This window comes from Poeciliopsis prolifica, unplaced genomic scaffold (assembly GCF_027474105.1).
Source record: "Poeciliopsis prolifica strain line A6 unplaced genomic scaffold, Auburn_PproV2 SCAFFOLD013, whole genome shotgun sequence".
NCBI classification, from domain to species: domain Eukaryota; kingdom Metazoa; phylum Chordata; class Actinopteri; order Cyprinodontiformes; family Poeciliidae; genus Poeciliopsis; species Poeciliopsis prolifica.
Genome location: NW_026562388.1, coordinates 11,968,717 through 11,990,093, shown reverse-complemented (window position 1 = coordinate 11,990,093; position 21,377 = coordinate 11,968,717). Strand labels below are relative to the sequence as shown.

The 21,377-nt window shown below is 36.8% G+C and overlaps 1 protein-coding gene across 1 annotated transcript; it reads left to right on the top strand.

The window, feature by feature from the left end:
* Positions 1-842: 842 nt before the first annotated feature.
* On the top strand, positions 843-21,080 carry pgfb (placental growth factor b). The gene is made up of 7 exons (XM_055038918.1): positions 843-1,271; positions 15,441-15,477; positions 16,690-16,886; positions 17,989-18,068; positions 19,542-19,571; positions 19,668-19,730; positions 19,825-21,080. The coding sequence occupies exons 1-7, from the start codon at positions 1,209-1,211 to the stop codon at positions 19,844-19,846; spliced, it is 492 nt and encodes a 163-aa protein (XP_054894893.1). The 5' UTR covers positions 843-1,208; the 3' UTR covers positions 19,847-21,080.
* The last annotated feature ends 297 nt before the right edge of the window (positions 21,081-21,377 follow it).

Here is a 21,377-nt window from a genome sequence, read left to right as displayed (position 1 = left end):
GATTTCAAAGTGACTGAAATGGTTCTGGGCTCCAATATGACCACTCTCTGATTATAAAAGCTGAAAACTGTAAGCAAGAAGGTGATCGATTGAATTTCTCTGGGTATTCCTGCTTCTTCCAAAACCAAACTGTTATAGTTGACCACTCTAAAGTGAACCATATATGGCTCTCTGAATGAGTGAAGTGGATAAAAAATGTATCAAGATGTTAATTTTAAAGTAATCTTTTTCATAATCAAGGTAATGAGATGTTTGTTTCAACACTTTTTTGAAACCTTTAATCACTTTAGCCTTTTGTTTTGTTGTTGAAGACCTAATCAATTATGTTGGATCAAATTCATAATTCAGCCCTATTTTGTTGAATCAACCCAACTAACTCGTCGGGATATCTGAGACATAACGGGTCAGCAAAATAACCCACAACAGACTACGCAGTTATTGGTGAGCAGTCTGTACAGTAAATCCCATGCGCATCACCACACGTTAAAAAAAGAATATGCTGCAGTGACGGTATAAATGAGCAGGCTGTGGCTGAAAGATGCTGTAAAGTCTCAGTTGACTCTCAGGAGGACACAGAGGGAGGACAGGGAAGGGGAGGAGATTTAAATGTCCAATAAAAAGGTGGTGCGGGGAAATTAGACTCAAGTGTTTCTTTTAGCCGGCTGGAGCTCAGGGCGAGACCAGAAACTGAAACTTTCAGTCCACAACTTACTATTTGCTTCCGGAGCGGCTCTTCTTTTACAAAGACTTTGGACTGAACCATATTGTTGTTTTCACTTTGCTCGGGGATTTTTTTTTTTTTTTTTTTTGCTCTGTTTTAATCGTCCTTTCACATTGTGACTCGCAGCTTGAACCACTTTATAGATGTGTTTTATTTCTTTAAGCTCTGGCTTTAAGTGCAGATCCTAAGGGATTGAATCGCTTTTGACTCCAGCACTTTCTCCGGGTCCCTGGGGCCTTTTTCATTAGTGAGGGCAAACTTCATCAGGTTACAGCCGGCAGCAGCGGAGCTACGTGACTTCGCTCACTCTCACCGCTCGGACTGGAGCAGATGACTCGGGAAATCCCGTTCAGCATCGTTTTTCTAACCTGACTGACCACGCCTTTTTTCATTAATATTATTCCCTTCAGTTTATTCATTTCTAAAACTGAGTAAAAGTTCGCGCCTGGGCACTTCAATCTCTCTCTCTCTGCGCAAACACCGCGAAATGCCACCGAGTTTTGTTCTCTGGTGTGTGGTGGCGCTTTACCTGCTCCTCTCACCTGCACAGGTATGCTGTTTCACACTTCACACGCAGACATTTTTTATTATTTTTTTCTTTTTCTTTTTTTTTTTTTTTACCTTTTAACTGCAATATTTGTGAAACATAAGTTTTCTTTTGTTCGTAATTTGTGAATTGACTCTACGTTCACATTCATATGAACAAAAATAGAAAGTTACTCATATTTTTTTATGTTTTGTAGAATATTATAGCCATTGTTTGATATTTTAGACTAGTTTTTCTTAAAATATGACTATGAAATGAATAAGTTAGTGATGACCAAAGCCGGTCCAAGGTTTTATGAGGCCTTTAGCAGAACAACATTTTGGTGCCCACTTTAAATTAAGCATACCAGCACATCACTGACTTTCTTTTTCAGATGTGCTACTATTCTGCTTGATTTTTCAGTTGTTGATCATATCGCCTAATTGGTAATTGGAGTCAGATCTAAGCCATCGCTGCTCACGTTGTTTTTGGTCTTTTCTTTCTTTGCTATCACTGACTACAGTTTTGAAAATTTGTGATAAGGTAAAGTAAACCAAGGAAACCCATTTTTTTTTTCATTCCTTTTACCAAAATAGCCTGGGGCTTATTGTTGAAGTGGTCTGAGAATACCATGTTTAATTTACAGTGGCACCAGAAAGCATTCATAACCCGCAATTATTTCCTTATTATATTATATTATATTATATTATATTATATTATATTATATTATATTATATTATATTATATTATATCTACACAAAACTGCCAATATGACACTTAGTGTTGCATCCTGGATTTTGCAACTTGATTTTATCTTGCTTGCGGTGAGCTAAATTCACAGACTATTGTTTTGGAATCAAACTCTATAGAGTCTCACAGTTACCAACCAGTAAAGCCTAAATAATTGTCTGTTGGCCTTCCAACATGACAAACTCAAAGCAGACAATTATGACAGCAGAGTTGCCTTTAGAGATTGCTGCCAGAATTAAAACTGAAATCCAATTGAACAAATCAGAAAAGCCTAAAAATCTCTTTGCTCCACTCAACTTGAGAGGATTTGTAGAGAGGAATGACTCTTTGATCTCTTCAACTGACCTTGTAGCACTTATTTTGACCCCATACACATAATCAAGGTACTGTTCATATTAAATGGTCGTTTGCAATTTGTTTGCAAACAAACCTACTTTTATGATGTCTATATGTTATCCTTTTGTGTCTGTTTAATCACTTTGTTGTTTTCTTTATTGCATTTTGTCTTGATCTGATTTTGGTGAGTTGGGAAGGATGGGCGATGAATACCTCCCCTATAAATTTTCTGCCCCTCACCCACCACTACTTTTTTGGGCTTGTGGTTTTGGTGTGCCACCCCAGGAGTATCAATGACCTCCATCTGGCTGCCCTCCCTTTAAAAACATTTTTGAGGCACCCTTTGGAAGAAGGCAGGGAAGTTGGTTGCTGATTTTTGTGCAATTTCCTAGCTCAGATAGAAACAGTTTTCAATCTTTAACTACTAGAATTTATGTCTGTCAACATGACTTTTAAATTTAGAAAGGCTTTTCTTACAAATGGACCAATCACATTGTTTCCTAGTCTAAGCTAATTTCCAGTTTTCTAAGACAAATGATCTGAGGATCAAAACCGATAAAACAGGAAATTCCTCCAAGTTCTTTAGTAGAAATGGCAGTCCTGAATCAAACAGAAGATGATCCCCACTTATCCACCAAAGCTTAAAACAAGTCCATCAAACATGCTACTGATTGATGCATTCATTTTACAATAAGGAGTTTTCGAAAGCTTTAAATGAATGGAAGAAAAAATTCTGATCTGATAAATCAACTTTTAGTCATTCCTGATGACAAGGTACACTAATTTGTGGTTTGAGTAACTTTTAAATGAGCGCCATTCAGCTCATTCATTCACAAGGTGAAACACGACAAACCACATAATCATTCATCTGCAGCAGCACATGATGCAAAGTGACTCACTGTTACGTGTACATTTGGGAAAACACTAAGCTCATAATTACAGACGCTTTCTTCAAACACTAGTTTCACTGACATGGATTGTTCTCATTCTGTGTGATTTATTTCGGTGTGGAGACATATTGGTTTCTGTTTCTTTTGGAATGCATTTTAATGTTATGTTCTATTGTAGCTGGATAATACGAGATCCTGCAGAGCTGTCTCAAAGTGTGAGGCACCCCCCTTCACCGCCCATGTTCATGTTTCTGTACATTTTAATTGTAAAAGGTAGTATTAAGTACAGAATCGAGATGAGAAGTATTTGAGGTATTTCTGTCAGGCAGTACAAAGCTTATCTGTCTCCTGTTTTCTGGCATCGCCTGGTGGTCTCTTAATGAAAATCTGCTTGAGCAAAGTGAACCCGACACTAGAGTGGGCACTCTTTAACAAGCCTGCGTTGTGTCACAGATACTCGAGAGACATGTCATTGGACAGTGGGACTTGTGCCATATAGAGCTCCAGCTCTTGAACCTTTTCAGTCTCTGATTTCCATCCGGCGTGGCAGTTGTCTCTGATGCATCTCATGTTTAATGCAAATTCAGTTCCTTTTCTCATCCATTTACTCCCACTGTCACACTTCACACACCGCTGAAGCCTGTTGAATCAGCAGACTTTACCACTCTGCAGCCTGCATTCTGAAGTATTGACTCAGAGAAGCTTTAAAGGTCTGTGAAAGATTCATGTCCTAACAGTTTTCCAAGCTGGACACTTTGCAGCTGTTGTTAAGTTGAAACTTGGTAGAAAACATGTGGTATTCCCGCATTTCCTCTAATCCGTATAATCAGCTCATGGCTTGCTTAGTCAAAACATGAATGACAAAGCACAGGGGCCCCAGTTTGTAGCAGGTTAAATGCCCCCTGCTGCCCATAAGACTGATGGCAAGTGTAAACAGTGCAATCTCTGCAATTCAACATCTAATCTGTCAGATCACACAGAGCTAGTCCTAAATCTGGATACTTCTTTAACCCTACAAATGTATTTTACTGCTTATTAGTGAAGGAGCATTTCCTCACCTCTCTTTCTTTGCTGCAAACACCATCTATAAAACCCCCAAAAGTTAGAAATTCAACAACTTTCATGAATTTCCCACGCTTAAAAATGCGTCACTAATAAATAATATCCTTTTTTTTTAATGACATTCACAGCTGGAATATCTATCAGCAGCTTTGCAAATAAAGAGATCACTTGTGTCCGCTCTGAAACACAGAGTGGCCAAAAGAGGGTGGGTTTTTTGCTGTTTCATAATTTTGTAGTGCAACGGATTCATTGCTTACATATTTCAGTGTTTCTGAATGTGTGTTCTTACTTTTCTATTTTGAACCTTGGGACTCATTTTTACTTTATGGAGCCTTTTTAGAGATCGGATTTTTTATTGCCACCAAATAAATTTTTTTCAAATCAGATTACAAGGGATTACGACCTGGAAGTGATGTGGTTTTTACTCGGTGGAACTCTTAATTTTTTGTGTGTAGTTTTATTGTGTATGCGCTAAACCTTTCCTTCTGGTTACTCTGATTGTAATTCTGATTTTCTTAGTTATATTTTGTGTTAATTTTTATTTATTTTTTTGTTTTTATTTTTGTATCTTTTTGATGTTTTATGGAGGAGGGCAGTTGTGGTTTAGGCATCTGATTGTGATGCCTCCTTATCTCCTTTCCATTGATGTGTTTCATGCTGTAATGAGGTAATGAATGGATGGATGTCGCATTACATCCATCTATTTTCTGTACACCCTTGTCCCTAGAGGGGTCAGGAGGGGTGCTGGTGCCTATCTCCAGTGAACATTTCAAGCGAGAGACTGGGTACACCCTGGACAGGTCGCCAGTCTGGGCTGGCCAACAAAGAGACAGGCAGGACAAACAACCATGCACACACACACTCACACCTTGGGAGAATTTAGAGTGACCCACGCATGCACAGGGAGAACATGCAAACTCCCTGTAGAAAGAGTTTCCCGTGGCAGGAATCAAACTCAGGACATTCTTGCTGCAAGGCAACAGTGCTACCTACTGTGCCACTGTGCAGCCCGCTGTACTGAGCTTATATGCAAAATAGACTGAGAATTGTTTTTGGATCCTCGAGAAAAGGTTTTGCCAGAAAGTGTTTACCAAACCCTCCCTTCAGTGAAGATTTTTTTTTTCAGTTCAATTTACTTACATTCAATCCAGATCAAATTAATTTACATGGATTCAAATTACAATAGATCCAATAAATATTCAGTCACATAGGCTTTGTTTCAATTCATATCAAGCTAGTTCCTCCAAATGCAATCCATTCATGTAAAAATACTGCACAGAATCTGATAAAATCTAATATTAGACACTCATTGTACCATCAGGGTCAGTTTATAAAATTAATTAATTATTTGATAATGATTCATTTAATCATTATTTTATTGGATTTCCATTGAGATGAAATCTCAACTTTTGGAGTGAGACCTGGCCAAGAGACACACTGTCGTACAGATACCATTGTCTTAGTCAATCTAAGCACGCTTTGGTCATTGAGTTCACAGCAATAAACATAAAAGCACTAGTCCAAAATTAAGCATCAATAAAATACATGAAGCTCTTAAATCCGGGTCAGATTTTCATTGATAGCTACGCTCTGTGAACACGCTTGCTGATTTGTTACGGTATTACTGCCCCAGACTGAGGGTGGAAGCATCTGGGTTTCCTATCTGAACAATAGTGACCTCTTGCTCACCTTTTTACATGAGCTGTCCAATAAGTTAGTGTGTATTTGTGCATTCCAATTACTTGTATTATTCCTGTGTAAACCACATGCTGTATGAATACTTGTACATTTGCTAAATCGCAGGTGTGTAGGTAGAAGATACATTCCAGATCATATCTCTATTGCAGATTGAATACAGGTGAGTTTTTCTAAAATCTTCAGTGTCTGTTGCTTCTGACAAATTTTCGTTAGTTTATAGTTCATCTGTAGTGTTTGGTGTAAATTACCTCCTTTATTTTATGGTTGTGTGCAAGAGGGCTAAGAAAATGGTACGTCAGCAGTTCCAAACCTGACTTCCTTTAGTCCATTGGGTTTGGCACAGATGATAACCTGCTTTGGTGTGATAGGAATTTTAGTTGAGGATAGAGTTTGTAAGCATCTCTGGTATGTTTTTCTGCCACTCCTACATGACAAAACCACAAGTACCAAAAGCTATTTGGTTTTGCCTAACCATTAGCTTAATCTCATTAGAAAGGAAGCTTGTTCTAAATTTCTGACCAAAAATGGAGGCAATTATTTTTTTTCTATGATAAAACCATACAAACCAGATAACATTAGATTGTTTCTGAGCATTACATTCATCATTGCACCCGCAACGCCTGTTCCATATCTGACCAAAAGATAGGAGGGATAAGCTTAAAAGGATGGTTTAGATGCTTTTGCAGTGGGAGTTGAGAGGTTATGACTACCCAGTATCTTTTCTGAAGTAGATACCTGTCTGGTGTATTTACTTTGTTGAAACAGAGATTAGTTTTCTAGCTAATGGCTAATCAGAGTGGTGCCAAGACAAAGTGGACTAGACCAACTCCATTCTCAAGTGTTTTAACACGTTCCATGCATCATTTCTCCATATATAGGAATAAACTCCTATTTTAAATTTTAAAAAGTCCAGCAGGACAGCTACTTGACATACATGTTTTACACCAGAAGTTTCAATTCAATAATTGTGAGTTATCAGGGAAAAGCCTTTTTAGGAATTGTAAGATTGGTGTTAATTTAGAAAGGCAAAAATGCACAATTTTGGGTTCCAACACTTGTCTGAAACGTCTTCTTGTTGTCGAGGTGAATTTTTTTAAAGAACTAAGATGGCATTAAGAAGTTGTAGTGTAACCTCAATTGTTATGCCTCTGAGCTGACATGCGAGGTTGGAGACATCTGAAAGGAAGGGTTAGTTTCATGTCTCCATGTCAAGTCATTCCACAACTTCACAACACCTTCTTTGATTCCACAAAGATCCTAGAGCCAACCATGTCTGCTGCAGATAAGATACTGACTGGCCACAGCCTCTGAGGGGAATAGTTCAGATTTTTTGAAGTTTTGTGAAGCTATTATCAGTACTAGTTGCCTTATCTGTAATAGAGAGATGTCATTACTTTATTAAAAAGTGGCGATCAGTTGATTGACCAGAAAACCTGTAAAAGTACAGAAATGTACCATCTTCGATGCCTCTGTCAAATTAGAAAAACCTTTAGAAATCCAAAGATTTTCTTCTGTCTTGGGGAGACGTAGTTGCCTCTGATCAGACACCTAATTATTATGTCAGTTAACATAATATTCTGGTTTATATGTGGAAAAAGCAATTCCAGAAATAATATATTGTTGAAAATCCAAACACAAATATAGTTTTGTAAAAAACTGTCCTCATGTGGACAAGGCCTGACAAGTTTGATGTTGACGTTAGCCTAACTTTCAGTGTGGCACCAAAATTGTCTCTAGGCCAGAGATCCACAAACTCTTAATTTCAGTCCTGGATAAGGGAGCCATTACTGATAAAGGTGTGGTCCTTGTGTATGCAAGTGCATGATGTTGCACAGGTGTTTCCTTGACATTAGAAGAAAATTAATACTGGACACTGATCTTTTATGTCTCAAATACAATTGTTACCATTCATATTTTTCCACATATGTTCATGTTTAGCCTGTCTGTTGTAGCTCTGGATGTTATAAAATCAACATTTCAGATGTGTCTATGATGACTTTAAACATAATAAAATACTTAAACCTTTTTTCTGTCTGTCAAACATTTAAAATTGATATACTCCTTGTGTTTTGTTCTCTTGCCCATCGTTCTTGGTCAAAGTGTGCTCACAAAGTTGTAGTGATTCGCTGACTGATGGTGCTTTTATTTGCATTGTTGGGGTATTTCTCTCCAGTTGTAATTTCCTGGCCCAGGGGACAGTTGCAATTGCAATCAGGAAATATGGATTTCTCCTTCCTTCTGCTTTGGAGGAGGAAGAGGAGTGGTGATGCTCGGGGCAGCCGTCTACTCAGCAAGCTTTAATCTCTCATCTGGATGTAATTTACTGTGGTTTACAGAAAAGCGTTTTACTGTAATAGGGACCACAATTACCACCGGTCAGTCTTATCTTAGGACTTGTGTAGTGTGTGAATGTGTGTGTGTGTGTGTCTGTGTATGAGTGCACCATTTACACAGTGGTTGTGTCTGTTTGTGTCTATGTCTTTGGGGAAACATCTGTGCATTCATTAATGAACTTACACTAAGGAAGCTGTATTTAATTAAATCAACATCGATATGGACCTTTACCTCCTCCATGTCTGTTGACCTTATTTTCAGCGTGTGTTATTTTGAAAAGCAGAGAAAGCATACCTGCCCTTATAGTGAGAAAACTCCCTGTTGAAGATAAATTAACTTTTAAAGAGTGTAAGAAACTCTCTTAGATTATCAGTCTTAAATTGATTACTTTGCAAAGGTACCCATACTCCTTCAACTTTCTTTACTGTCATTGTGATTTTGTGTTTTAGATCAACACAAAGTAATTAATATTTCAAAATGAAATTCCAAAATACAAAGTTAAATAAATAGAATAAAATAGAATAAAAATCTACAAAATGTGGCATGCATGAATATTTGTTCTGTTAGCCATGAATAAAATCTGGTGCAAATCACATAACTAGAAAATAAGTTTGTAAGCCGACAGGACTATAATAATCATGGAGGAGCTACCGAGATCCAGAGCTTAGCGGGATTTATGAACAGTACAACTGTTGCCACCCTCCATTTTTTGGAAAAGTTGCAAGAAGAACTTCAGCTACGTGTTTGCCATTATCCAAATAGAGGAAGCATGTGGAAGAAGATGTTCTGGTCAAAAGAAACTAAAATTGAACTTTATGGCCTGTGTGGCAAAAAAGAACTAACCCTGCACTAACCCTGAACACGCTGTTCCTACTTTAAAAAACTAGCCTGTGAGAGTTAATGAGAAGATGGACGGGGCTAAATACAGATAAATCCTGGAAGAGGATCTGTGTAAAATAGTGAAGACTTGAGACTTGGGTGGAGACTCTACCCAGTGATTTGCATGATGCCAGGTTTTTATTTAAGTTAATTTTAGTGTATTTATATTGTGTCGGTTCACAACAAATATTCTCTTAAGCCCCTTTTAAAATGAGCTGCTAATACATTTCAATTAGATCATTTTAAAATAGTGCAGTCAAGTTATATTTGTTATTCAAATTGTTTGGAAGTTTTCTTCTCAAGAAAATCCAACTGAATGCATCAAGTCACTGACATGCCGCAAACACACCTGATGCATTATGTGGATCTCCAAATTACTGCTTTAGGATCTGGGAATCTGCCTCATAACACATCAATGTGCCTTTTTCATAGCGTGTGAAACAAGTCCAGATTCAGTAATCCTCTCCTCACCCTGATTTCTGGAATGATTGTTGTGAACGTTCATGTGTTCTGGTTTGAAGTTTGTTGGTAACTTAAAAGTGGCCCCTGATCATGAGCTCTGACCTGACCACTTTGCAGACCCGACTGGGTAATGTCACTCCTGATGTTTTAGGTTCACCTGCCTCGTGTATACAAAACAGTGCCTGCTTTTCCTTAGTAGGGGTGGAAAATATGCTTTGTTTTCTTCAAGCTGCATGTGAGGCCTGAGAAATGCTGCTGTGGATTTTGTTGTTGATGTACCTAAGCTGGATCGCGGTGGCAGATGGAAGAGTAGCATTGGAGTGGTGTTGTGTCCACTTTTTCTGTGGTTTTACGGGTTAAGTTTCATCCTATCATAAGACTAAGAACATGTTCCGATGTGCCATCCTTTTTAAGAATGATTTATTAAAATGACAGAGATATCTGAACAATGAGCCACTTTATCTGAGTCAGTGATGGTCCTTGATATGAATGATTTGTCAATGTGCTAGCCAGGGCAATAGTTGCAAGAAGGAACCAATAATCAATTTGCAAAAATGACTTCAGGACGCTGCTTTGTAGCAGAAAAAATAAATTCCTTAAATCTATTTGTCTGTGATTAATCAATCACTAACTATATATCAATATTACAAATAAATGTTATATTAAAAAAATCTTTATGCTGCTAAATTATTGAATAAACAGACATATGAGATCAACTACAAACATATTTATTGTCTATAATCTGTTATTTAGGTAATTTAACGATTAGATTAGTGGAACGTGCTGTGATTCCAATTCAACGTTCAAATGTTTCAGGAATCCCTCATGATACTTTATCTATTTTAAAAAAGCTATTTTAGCCTTGAATTGTTAACACAGCCGGGGCTCAAGGGTAAGAGTATGGGTGTACCAAAAAAGTGTGCAAATCCAGAAGTTCTGAAACCTTTATTCAAAAAGAATTTGATTAATTGTGATGAAATTGTAATTAAATCATCTAAATTAACATGCTGAAGTCCTATATGTATGGTATATATATTTATCTTTCTTTTGCTCTCTCTCTCTCTCTCTCTCTCTCTCTCTCTCTCTTTTTATATATATATATATATATATATATATATATATATATATGTGTGTGTGTATGTATGTTCATAAATTAATATATATAAATGCAGGATCTATTATTTGCTTAAGTCATTTTTAGCCCAAGTCTTGAGAACTGATGAGGGGATTTTCCCAAATCTCTGCCAGTCTGCTTTTCCTCATTATTAAAGTAAACAGTTCTGCTGATGTGAACCTTGTTTTGGTTTAAACTGATAAAAAGCCCACTCAGCCTGGTGACCTGACATCTCTGAAGTAATTTATTTAAAAGTCAGAGCAATCAAATAATAAGGCAGGAATTGGGGCAACTGTAATTGTTATGCTACAAGAGACTGTATAGTGCATTTTGTCACTAAAAGTTGGAATATGTAAGGGTTTGTGGCTTGAACATGTAGCATTTACACAGTAAAATGCATAAAAACCAAAGCCTTATTATAGCACCACTGTTAAATCAGTGGGATTTAATCACACTGACAATGAAAACCGAGGTCTTGCAGAATGATTTGTGTTAATAATTGTAAGATGCTGTTGGCTTCGCTGTGGTGAAAATTTCATATTTTGTCAACCACCAAGTGTGTTTAGAGAAATTGTCCTTAGTTTTAAGTTGGTGTCCTCATGATACCTTTTACCTTTTTGAGGGAATAACAGCAATATTCAGTATTTTCAATGACTTTCTTGCTTGTTGGTAGTTATTACTTTTATTATGTAATAGATTAGACATTTGAACTATATATAAAAGTGCAATAAAAATGTATCTAACACTCTACTTGTTGTCCACTTGTTATCAAACAAAACATCCCTCATCCTTACACTCACTATTTTGTAATCCAGTGGAAAGAACAGAAAGACCTGTAATATTGGCATATGGCACGATGCCCTTCATTCTTTGCTATCTTAAAAAATGCTGATTATTTTAGCTTGGACCCAGATCTTGTTCAGCAAATTGCCATTGTACCTGCTGTTGAACTGACTTCCTCCGCTTGACCCTCTAAACTTATATATCCTTGAAGCATTAAGCAAAATCTGTCATGTTAAGTTGTGCTCCCTACGCATGCTACTCTCTCCCTGACAGATGGAATAAGCAAGGAGGTTAAAGATGACGCAGTTCAGCTGTGTGGGACTAGAGAGTGATGATGTTCTGGGCCTCTGTGGCCTGACGACTGGAGCTCAGGGACTAAGTGAGTCCTCTAGTTACACATGAGTACAGCAGAAACTCTTAACTGTTTGGGGAACTCCTTTAGCTGCTGTACAATTTAACAGCCACTACTTAAGAAGTAATTTATTAAATTTTCTGTAGAAATTTCTCCTGTCATTGAAGTTTTTCTTTTTTTTTTTTCTTGTGGGAACCATAAACTTGGGATTTTTTTGAGGTTAGACAAACAAAAAGTAGTGCATACTTGTTTTACAAATACATGTAGGCCTTCCAAGTCAAAACTTTGCAGAAACATTTTTGCAGTTGTATCTCCTCTTCCCTTTGCTGAACAAATATGTGTTAGTGTGTGTTGTTCTTTCGTAATAACTGGAATTTGTGGTTGTAGTTTAATAAAATATAGAAAGGTTCAATGGGCATAATCCCTTTTTCAAGATATTTTAAGTGAACATATTATGGAACGTGAATAGAAGATTTCTAATGTTAAAAATAAACAACTGCACATTTTTATTATTAGGGATAGCGCTGAGCCTAATTTTCATTTGTTTTGTGCTGTTGATTTTATTTTATCTGCTTGTTTACCTGCTTCTGGACAGGAAACCATTCCTTGGATTTTATAGTTATTTTTGTAGAAAATATACAAGAAATTTATGTTGTATAAAACAATTTGTGTCTTCAGCATGATTGTGTTATCCAGTCTTTTGTTTCATGCAGATTCTATTGCAATAGTTCAGAAATGAGCCAAATTTGCACACATGCTCATAAATATCCAGACAAACCTAGACAACATACTCTGCCAAGTTTAATATTTGTTTATTTGTGTAACCTTTACTTCACTAAATAATTCCTGAAAACGACACAAGACCATGTTAAACGTAATTAAATAGAAGTGAATCTCCTTGAAAAAAAGCCTAATTAGGGAAATGAGATGAAAGAGATACTAAAGTGAAGTCAGAAATTGATCTACCTTGTGGGATTTGTTTGTCAAGATCATTCATAATTTACTGATATAAAACCCTGCTTTTTCCACAAGAGCTAAACTACCTCTAGTCACCATTGATCGCAAAGTTAATACTGCTAAGTGCATGAGGAGAAGAAATTGCTATTTGAGACATCTCAGGCAACTTCTTTTTACATCACTGCAGCAGCTTCTCTCATACTCCTCTATTCTCAAACCAAACAGGCACCAGAGATATTTTCTTGTTATGACAAGGTTTAACCCTTGACTTCTTGAAGATCAAGTGAGTCAAAGCCAAGAAGCTTTTGTAATGTGTAGCAAGCTCATAAAATGGAAAAGAGACAGAAAAAGTGAAAAGATCTTAGCTAATGGTGGAGAGAGTTTTGTTTTATTCTGATGTTGCTATAGAGAATGGAAAATAATCAGTGCTTGACTGAGTGAAAGTGACATTGAACAATAGCTTAAACTGCACTGTGACGTTCCCATGCTGAGATTTAAAATATATTCACAGAGCAAAGCTCGTGTCCTGCTGTGTTTTTGTGCAGCAGCAGACACAGTTCGTTGGGCGCCACTCTATGGATCAACTCTGCTGTCAGAGGAACAGCTGTACATGTCGACCAGATGATGAGCTGCTCTGAGAAAAAGAGCGAGAAGCTTCATCTGTTCCCAAAATGCAGAAAGGAGAAACCCTGGGTGACTGTGGGTAATCCTCCTGCAGGAGGTGCATCTTCTACTTATCTCACTAAAAGTTTAAAATGTATCCCTTGAATATTTGTGCGACGTGGAATTCATCATCGTCAAATCAGGACATTCCCCTTAAATCACGTTGCTGACTGTGGCAGTGTGCTGACAGATACCATCCTCATCCACAAGCTAATTTTGGTTCAAAACAGGAAGAGGATGCATTTTATGCTGTGAACAGATGGTGTGAAAACAACTGCCTGATGTTGCATAACACTTTTCCATGTATCAGAGTCTGCACTGACTGTTGCATTTTATCAGGTCTGTGTTGGAGAGAAAGAAAAATGAAATTCAATTTTATTACGAAGGATTGCGGAAGCAGGTTGTCTGCCGCCTGTCCTGGACTTCTGCCGGAGGGTGTTTTATCAAACCTAGATTTCCCTTCCTGAGATGGAGTCAAGCAGAGGTTTTGTGTTTTCCCAGGCGAATGACAAATTCACTCTGTTTATCAGGGGATGATGGGAAAAAATCAAGACGGAGGGGGAAGCCATCAATGGGAAAATAAATAAAGAACTGAGTCTTACACCACAGGAAGCAGGTTTTTGAACCTAAACAGTTGGGCACACTGTGGAACATGTCAGCGAGGATGTGCTGCTTGTCAAAAAGATTCAACCAATCCAGAGTAGGAAAAGAAGATCCCCTATCAACCCATTTTAGGCCCGTATAGTACCAGCTGTCACCACTGGAGGACAAAAACTTCTAACCTTTTCAATATTTGGCTACATAATGATACTGTGTTAAATAAAATTGAAAGAAAAATCTGATACTCTTAGATGAATTTGTGCTACTTTTGTCATTTTTGGCTCACCTTTCAAATAGAAGATTCAAAAGGTAATGGTTTTATTGTCACGGCTGGTGGCCTCCCCTGCTCGGTACCACAGGACTCCATGATTAGATCTTTTCATTTTTCTCTGTCTTCTGCCAGTTATTACAGTTTTTTTCTCAAAAACATTATTATTTTCTTTCATTTTATACAGTCCACTTTAAAGTTTTGCTGACTGCTTTCTCCAGCCTGTGCTTGGCTACATTCACAGCAAATCTTGGTACTAAAGTCTAAATTTTCACTGAAATCTCATTTTTGATTTTTTTTTAGTGTGGTCATTCATACTACTAATTAAATGCGATCGCAGTCAGGAATCTGTGTGAACAGTTTATGACCCCAAAGTGACCCACATAAGGAGAACGTAGCAAGTAGCCAAACATTATAGTGGATGCCAGTGTATTTAGACTGATGAAGTTGTAGAGATTGTTACAAGATGATAACAAGATACTAACTACAACCTCTGTAGAGAAGTCTTTTTAGACACATGGTTAGAAGATATTAATGTCATATAAAATGCAACATGTGACACTGTTAAATTGTTGCCTTTTCCAGTTGATTTGACCACTGCAACACACTTTATTTTGCTTATTATAATTTTCCATTTCTATCCGCTGCAGCTGCTTCATTTGTCAGCAGTGCAGTCTCTCAATAGCTATGTTTCATTTTAACAGTCTGAACTGCTGCCCCGCCCATAAACTGCTTCATTTCCTCAGGTCAGCAGACCAGATGCTTTTAAAATACTCCATAGATGCGATGCAAATGTAGAGATGTTTTTTTGCAGCATTTCTAAAAGTGTAGCAGGCTATTTCATTACTGTTTTTAAAACTAACTTCATATTCTCACATTTGGCTGAATATGACGTTTTTATCTATTCTCAGTAACACTGGTTTCATTTGTTGTTTTCTCAATTGTAAAGGTTTTTTGTCCAATCTTGCTTTTTATGATATGATAAATATGTTTTCTGAGAGGTTCTTACTATTACATTTTTTTAGATGTCTTTTTCTCTTTTCAGAATTTACCTACGGCAGACACAAATAGCACCATGGAAGGTAAGTATTTGTCATTTTATTTCAAAATGTATCAAAGTGCTGGAAATTAATCATGTTAATTGCATGAGCTTTAATTAAAAAGTTGAAACTATCAGTGTAGTTGAAAACAGTGTGTCGACAAAATAAATAGTTTCTAAATTATAAAATAAATTGTCGTATTTACACACGCCCTGGCACACTTATACTCACAATGGATTATTTTATCCATATTGTGTTTATTTACAGCAGAGGTTAGATCTCAGAGAATGAAACTGATTTCAAACTCGTTTGTATTTTCCATACATTATTGGGATGTAAAATTAATGACAGAGTTCAGGAATGTTGGCTTCCAGTCAGAAAGCTTGAATTGAATCTACACAATTTGTCTTAGCCAAAAGGGATTACCCAACTTCTGACCTTCTCTCCTCACATCCTTTCCCTCCCTCACATCACTATAAAATAATGCTGCCAAAGGAGAAATAAACTGCAACTTAAAGGTTTGCACAGCTTCCAGGCCGGGATCTGGAATACGTGCAGCAGTGAAAAGTTTAAAAAAGTGGAAGACATACAATTGAGTTTAGTTTAGTTTTGTAAGTGGCCAGTAAAATGTCTCTTAACATTGTATTACAACAGTACAGTTCACGGCCTCGTCTCTTGACCATGGATGCTTCCCCAACCATCTCCTCCCAGCCTGTCTGCGTTTATAAACAGCTGTTGTGGTGTCAGGCTCCAGTTGGTGACCTCTGGGGGTCAGTGCAGTCCCAGAGGTGCCTGTGGGGCAACTCAGCTCCAGTTCCAGCAGGGTTCTGTTCATGGCCATGTTCCCAGTGTTTGTTTTCTCTTCCTTCTGTGTTTGGCTATAGTCGTCCCTGTTCTTCTCTTCCCCCCGCAGCAAGTAGGACACTTTCACACATGTACTCCCACAGGAAAGTGTACTGCACATTCTACAAATGTTTCTTTCTGTTATAAGAAAACAGGATACACTGTATATCACATCTGGCTTTACGTCTCTGTATACATCACATGAGCATGTCATTATCCTGTTTAACTAATTAATCATACTATTTGTGAACAAATAAATAGAATCTAATAGCATAGTTTATTTACAATCCATGTAGTGATTTTCTCTCTCATTAGAGAGCTTGGGAATTTGCTCTGAATGGTCAGACGCAGCATCTTTATGAGAACCAAAAGTTATTCCAAAGTGGCTCATCCTCCTGTTCTTGCTAACAGTGCTGATGTTTCAAGAGGTGTGGGGTCGCAGCTTCTGTCGGACCATGGAGAAACTGGTAGAGGTTGTCCAGGAATACCCGACGGAGGTGGAGCACATCTACAGCCCCTCCTGTGTGCCACTGGTGAGATGTGCCGGCTGCTGTGGAGATGAGAACTTAGAGTGTCATCCCACTGAAACTTCAAATGTCACAATGCAGGTAAGAAAACAGCAAAAATGTCTATACTCCTGGATTATTTTACAGAATTGTACACAACTTCATATGTTCAATATATTTTAGGGGATTTAGGTTACAGATCAACACAAAGTTGAGCATTGCTTTTGCAGGGTAATGAAATGATGCATGGTTTTCTTTTCTTTTTTTGCCAATAAAAATATGATGTCATAATCAAATCCTGTTAAACCAGAAATCACATAATTAGTAAATAGAGTCCAAATTAGTGTAATTTAATCATAGTATAAAGGCCTCAGAGGTTTGAACATTAGTGAATATCTAGCATTAGGAAGACATAAAAACACACACTAAGTACATAGATGTAGAGAAATTTAAATAATAGCCCAAGGATCACAGAGCTCACATAGATTAATTTATAAACAGAAAATGTAAAGAACAATCCCAGACCGCAGTCTTATTTATGCATGTCTTTCCACATAAACTCACAGGCCAGTGCATTAATCAGAACCTTCAAATAGAACAACGGCTAGTTGTTCACCTTGCAGATTTTGCCTTTCTCAAAGAATGTACAGATGAGTGCCATTGTTAGAGAAAACCCAGGATTAAACCGTTCGCCAGACTTAATCTGCTTAAAATAAATGATATGTCATGCTGGGAGACAGAAGCATGTCGATGAAGGAACTCTTGCAAAATGAAACCAAATCTCAACCTTTCGGTCGATATTCAAAAATCTTCTACATCTTAAAACATAGAGGTGGCTCCATCATGCTGTGGTCAGAGCTGATGGGAAAATGAATAGAAATAAGAAGATGGCAAAGATAAAAACTGTTAAATACATGATAATGGGGTTGATGGTCACCTTCCACCACGGCAACAACTGCAACCAAACAGCCAGAGCTAAAATGTATTCATTTACATTGCAGCATAGTTATATGCTGGAAGGCCCTATTCAAAGCCCACACCAAAATCCAACTGAATTCAGTGTTGAATTATGTTGAAAACCATGTATTATTTATTTTCTTTTCATTGATGTTTATTGTTGTGGCATAATAAAATCTTTCAAAGTTTAAGGACTTTTGAAAGGTATTATCCTATTATAACCCTGACTTCTGACTGTGCTAAACAGCTGTTGAAAATCCGGCCATCTGAACCAGGTGAAGAATATGTTGAGATGACCTTTGTGGAGCATAAGACATGTGAATGTAGGTAAGAGAACAAAACATTTTTTTTCCATAATTTATGACGTAAAACACAAATGTACAAAAATACAAACTTTCTCCTACTATTTACTTGTATTTTGTTAAAACCACCGTTATCAATGATGTTTCCACAGAGGCCTCAACCAAAGAATCAAGACTTGTTATCTTTCACATTTGAATTAACAATATTGGGATCTAATTGGAAAGAAGGCATAATAACACTGAAAAATTCAATGTGACTATCTAAAGTGAAGTACTTAAAAAAGCCTAAGTGATTATTATGTATCATTGCTAAAAAAAAAAAAAAAAAACTCTCAAAGTCCAGTTTTACATTGTCACAAAATGTACACAATGTAGCCATGTTCTAATTTTAACTTACGAAACTACTGTGGTCGTTGATCAGGCTAACTGTTTCTACCTATCCAAGCTTTTAACACTCAATTCCTCAGTAATTAGAGTGTGAAACTTGAATGATTTTCTGGTAAGTTTGGAGTTTTTAGATGTAGTTCTACCATTTTTACTAATGTTGAGTTTCCAGGCCATTCCAGAAACTCAATGTTACCTTGCATATACAATTAAAACCCAGTTTAACATTTATTGTCCTGTTGAAGCACTTGTTTAAGTTTATGTCTCCTCACTCTAGTTGATGATTGTAGGTGAAATAAAAGAATTTTGAAATTGTTTTGCTTATTTATTTCTTTCGATCATTTGTAATGTTTTGGGTAAGGAGCTTATTTTGCATTCAGTATCTTCTCAGCAATGGCAATGTTAAATTTGCTCGACTTTGTACAGTGACACTCACGTTACAGCAGTTTATGTTTATGATAACCTTGAGTTTTGATTGCTCCTCGATTGTTCTTGAATATCCTAAGAAACTCTTGAGTTGAATGTGACTGAAACTGGGAGTTCCAACAGGACATTGATCCAAAAGACAAATATCAAAATTGGTTTGGGAGCTGACAAAGCAGGAGGAAATTAAAGGAACCTACTGATATGGCTTCTGACATCAACTCAATTGATGTCAACTTCAGCCAAGAAGATTGGTTACATTTTATTGTCAGCATGATACAAAAAGCTACAAAAAGAATGTTCAAATGATGCAACTTGCTAAGAGACATTTCACCAAAAATTTGTGGCAAAATAGGGATAGGGATAAGAGAACACTTGCAATAAAATTGTACATGTGTACCCAAACCTTGATTGTAATAGTAATTTAAATTGTAAACATTATTGTACAACTCTTGGAAAATGAATAAATCAGAAGAATGACTGAGAACTCAAATCAATATCACATTCAGTCTGATAGTGAGAGAAAGTAAACCAATGGTCCAGACTGAGGTTCCCTGTGAAATATATGTAATAACCCTCCAAATATAAACTTTTAAGAGACCAGTTTGGTAATTACATTCACTACATATGTATTTAACTAAAATCACACTTTGATTTGTTCTCCAGTAATCTATTGAAACTTTCTCCTCAGAGTGCGGAAACCTTTGAGGAAGGTTGGAAGGTAAGAATTTTATTCTTCTAAATTTTTACAATGAGTAGTAAAAATTTTCAAAGAATCTGGAAAACTTGGATAATTATTATTTTTTTAATTGTGTAGGAAAAGGCAACGAGGAAGAGGAAAGAAGAGAAAGGAGAAACAAAAAACAAAAGACTGTGACAGGTAATGATGCACTTTTTTACTGAGGAAAAAGTACCAGCTAGTTGTCGAAATCATGTTAATAAAGGTGCGATATTTTACTCTCGTTAACCTGTAGGTGCCAGATTCCTCGGAGGTAACTTAGCGACAACCCAACTACTGTTGCAGTGTGGCTGACTATTTATCTCCAGCCTGGTGACAGCATGAAGAGTCTCCTCCACTCATCTATCAAAACCTGTGTGTCCACTGCCAGAGACTCCAACAGCTGGGTTGGTTTGCTGACACGTTGTCCCGTTGACGGACAGGGTGTCTGCAATAACGAGATTCAACAGGATGTGCATATTGATTGGTGGAAACACTCTCTGTTACACATCTGACACAATGGACATCCATGGGAGCCAGTGCAATGTAGAAAAGAACAGACTCAACTTTTAAACTTCCACTTGATGTTATTGTGTCAGTTATTTTAAGTTGTCAGGTTTTTTTTTCTGTATTTAAAGGTGGTAATATGCGTTAAATCTCTATATTTATTGCTAAAATAGTTGGACCAGCAACCTTTAAAAAGTTTGTTATCCTTTGTCGAAACCTTATTATAAACACTTTGACTTGTATTGGCGGTTTTATTTTTGACTGAATGTACAGCTGCTGCTTTGTACATGCAACAATGATAGGTCTCCCTCTAGTGTTTAAAATATAATAATGCTCAATATTGAAATATTTTATTTGACAACGTTGTTGTTAATCTTAGACATGAAACTGTGTGGTTAGTTAAAGATCTACCCTATCGTCACAGTTTCTTAATCAATTGCTAAAGGTTTGTAGGATGTATTGACTCCATTGCAGCATGCTATGATCCAATTCTTTACATTCAATTCTCTACAGGACTGTTTCAGCAACCTCCATTTATTATTTCTTTTTTTAAGAGGCATGCTAAAAAAGACACTGGAAAAGCAAATCCACCACATGTGATCAAATTAAATACGGGACCCAAACTCCGGATGAGGCCTGGAAGAATTGGTCAACCAGAAAAGTGCATTCTTTTTTAAATAGTTTTTTCTGGATCACATTCATTGTCATGTGGTACTGATGCACCTTTATCAAAATCACAAGGTTGAAAAGTGTCTCCTTTATGCATTTTTCCCCTCTGGTAAGACAACACTCACTAAGTCTTGCTCCACAGGTGACTTCCTGAATCTGTTCTCAGAAGCAGAATCTTATTGGAATTGATCAGTCAAGTTAATTATGTGAGACTTTTTTCTTTTTCATATATCAAAGAAAATCTATGAGAATGCAGAAATATTTCACCCGTTCCATTATTTTTATTTCATTTAAATATTTATTTTGTAATAAAATTCTTATTACTGTCAGACAATAGCTTGTGTGAGTTGTGTTCATTTGCTGATATATATACTTACTTATGCAATTTTCAACAACATCTATTTTCAAGGCACAGCTTACAAATTTGAATAGGCTGATAAAGTTCAAGATTTTTCACATTTTCCTTCCACTCAACGTTTTATGAATACCTTTGGATAAAAAACTTTTGAATGGCAAAGGTCGTTAGTTGCTTGTGTCCTCCTTGTGGAGGACGTAAACAACTGTCTTCTGAACAAATATTAAGTCATTAGTCTTCCATATTCTTTAAACTTTGAGCTATGTAATAGTTAATTA

Coding starts and splice junctions, on each gene's coding strand:
- pgfb (XM_055038918.1), top strand. CDS start 1,209: ATGCCACCGAGTTTTGTTCTCTGGTGTGTGGTGGCGCTTTACCTGCTC. Junction 16,887..17,988: donor CTTCAAATGTCACAATGCAG/GTAAGAAAACAG, acceptor TGTGCTAAACAG/CTGTTGAAAATCCGGCCATC. Junction 19,572..19,667: donor CCTTTGAGGAAGGTTGGAAG/GTAAGAATTTTA, acceptor TTAATTGTGTAG/GAAAAGGCAACGAGGAAGAG.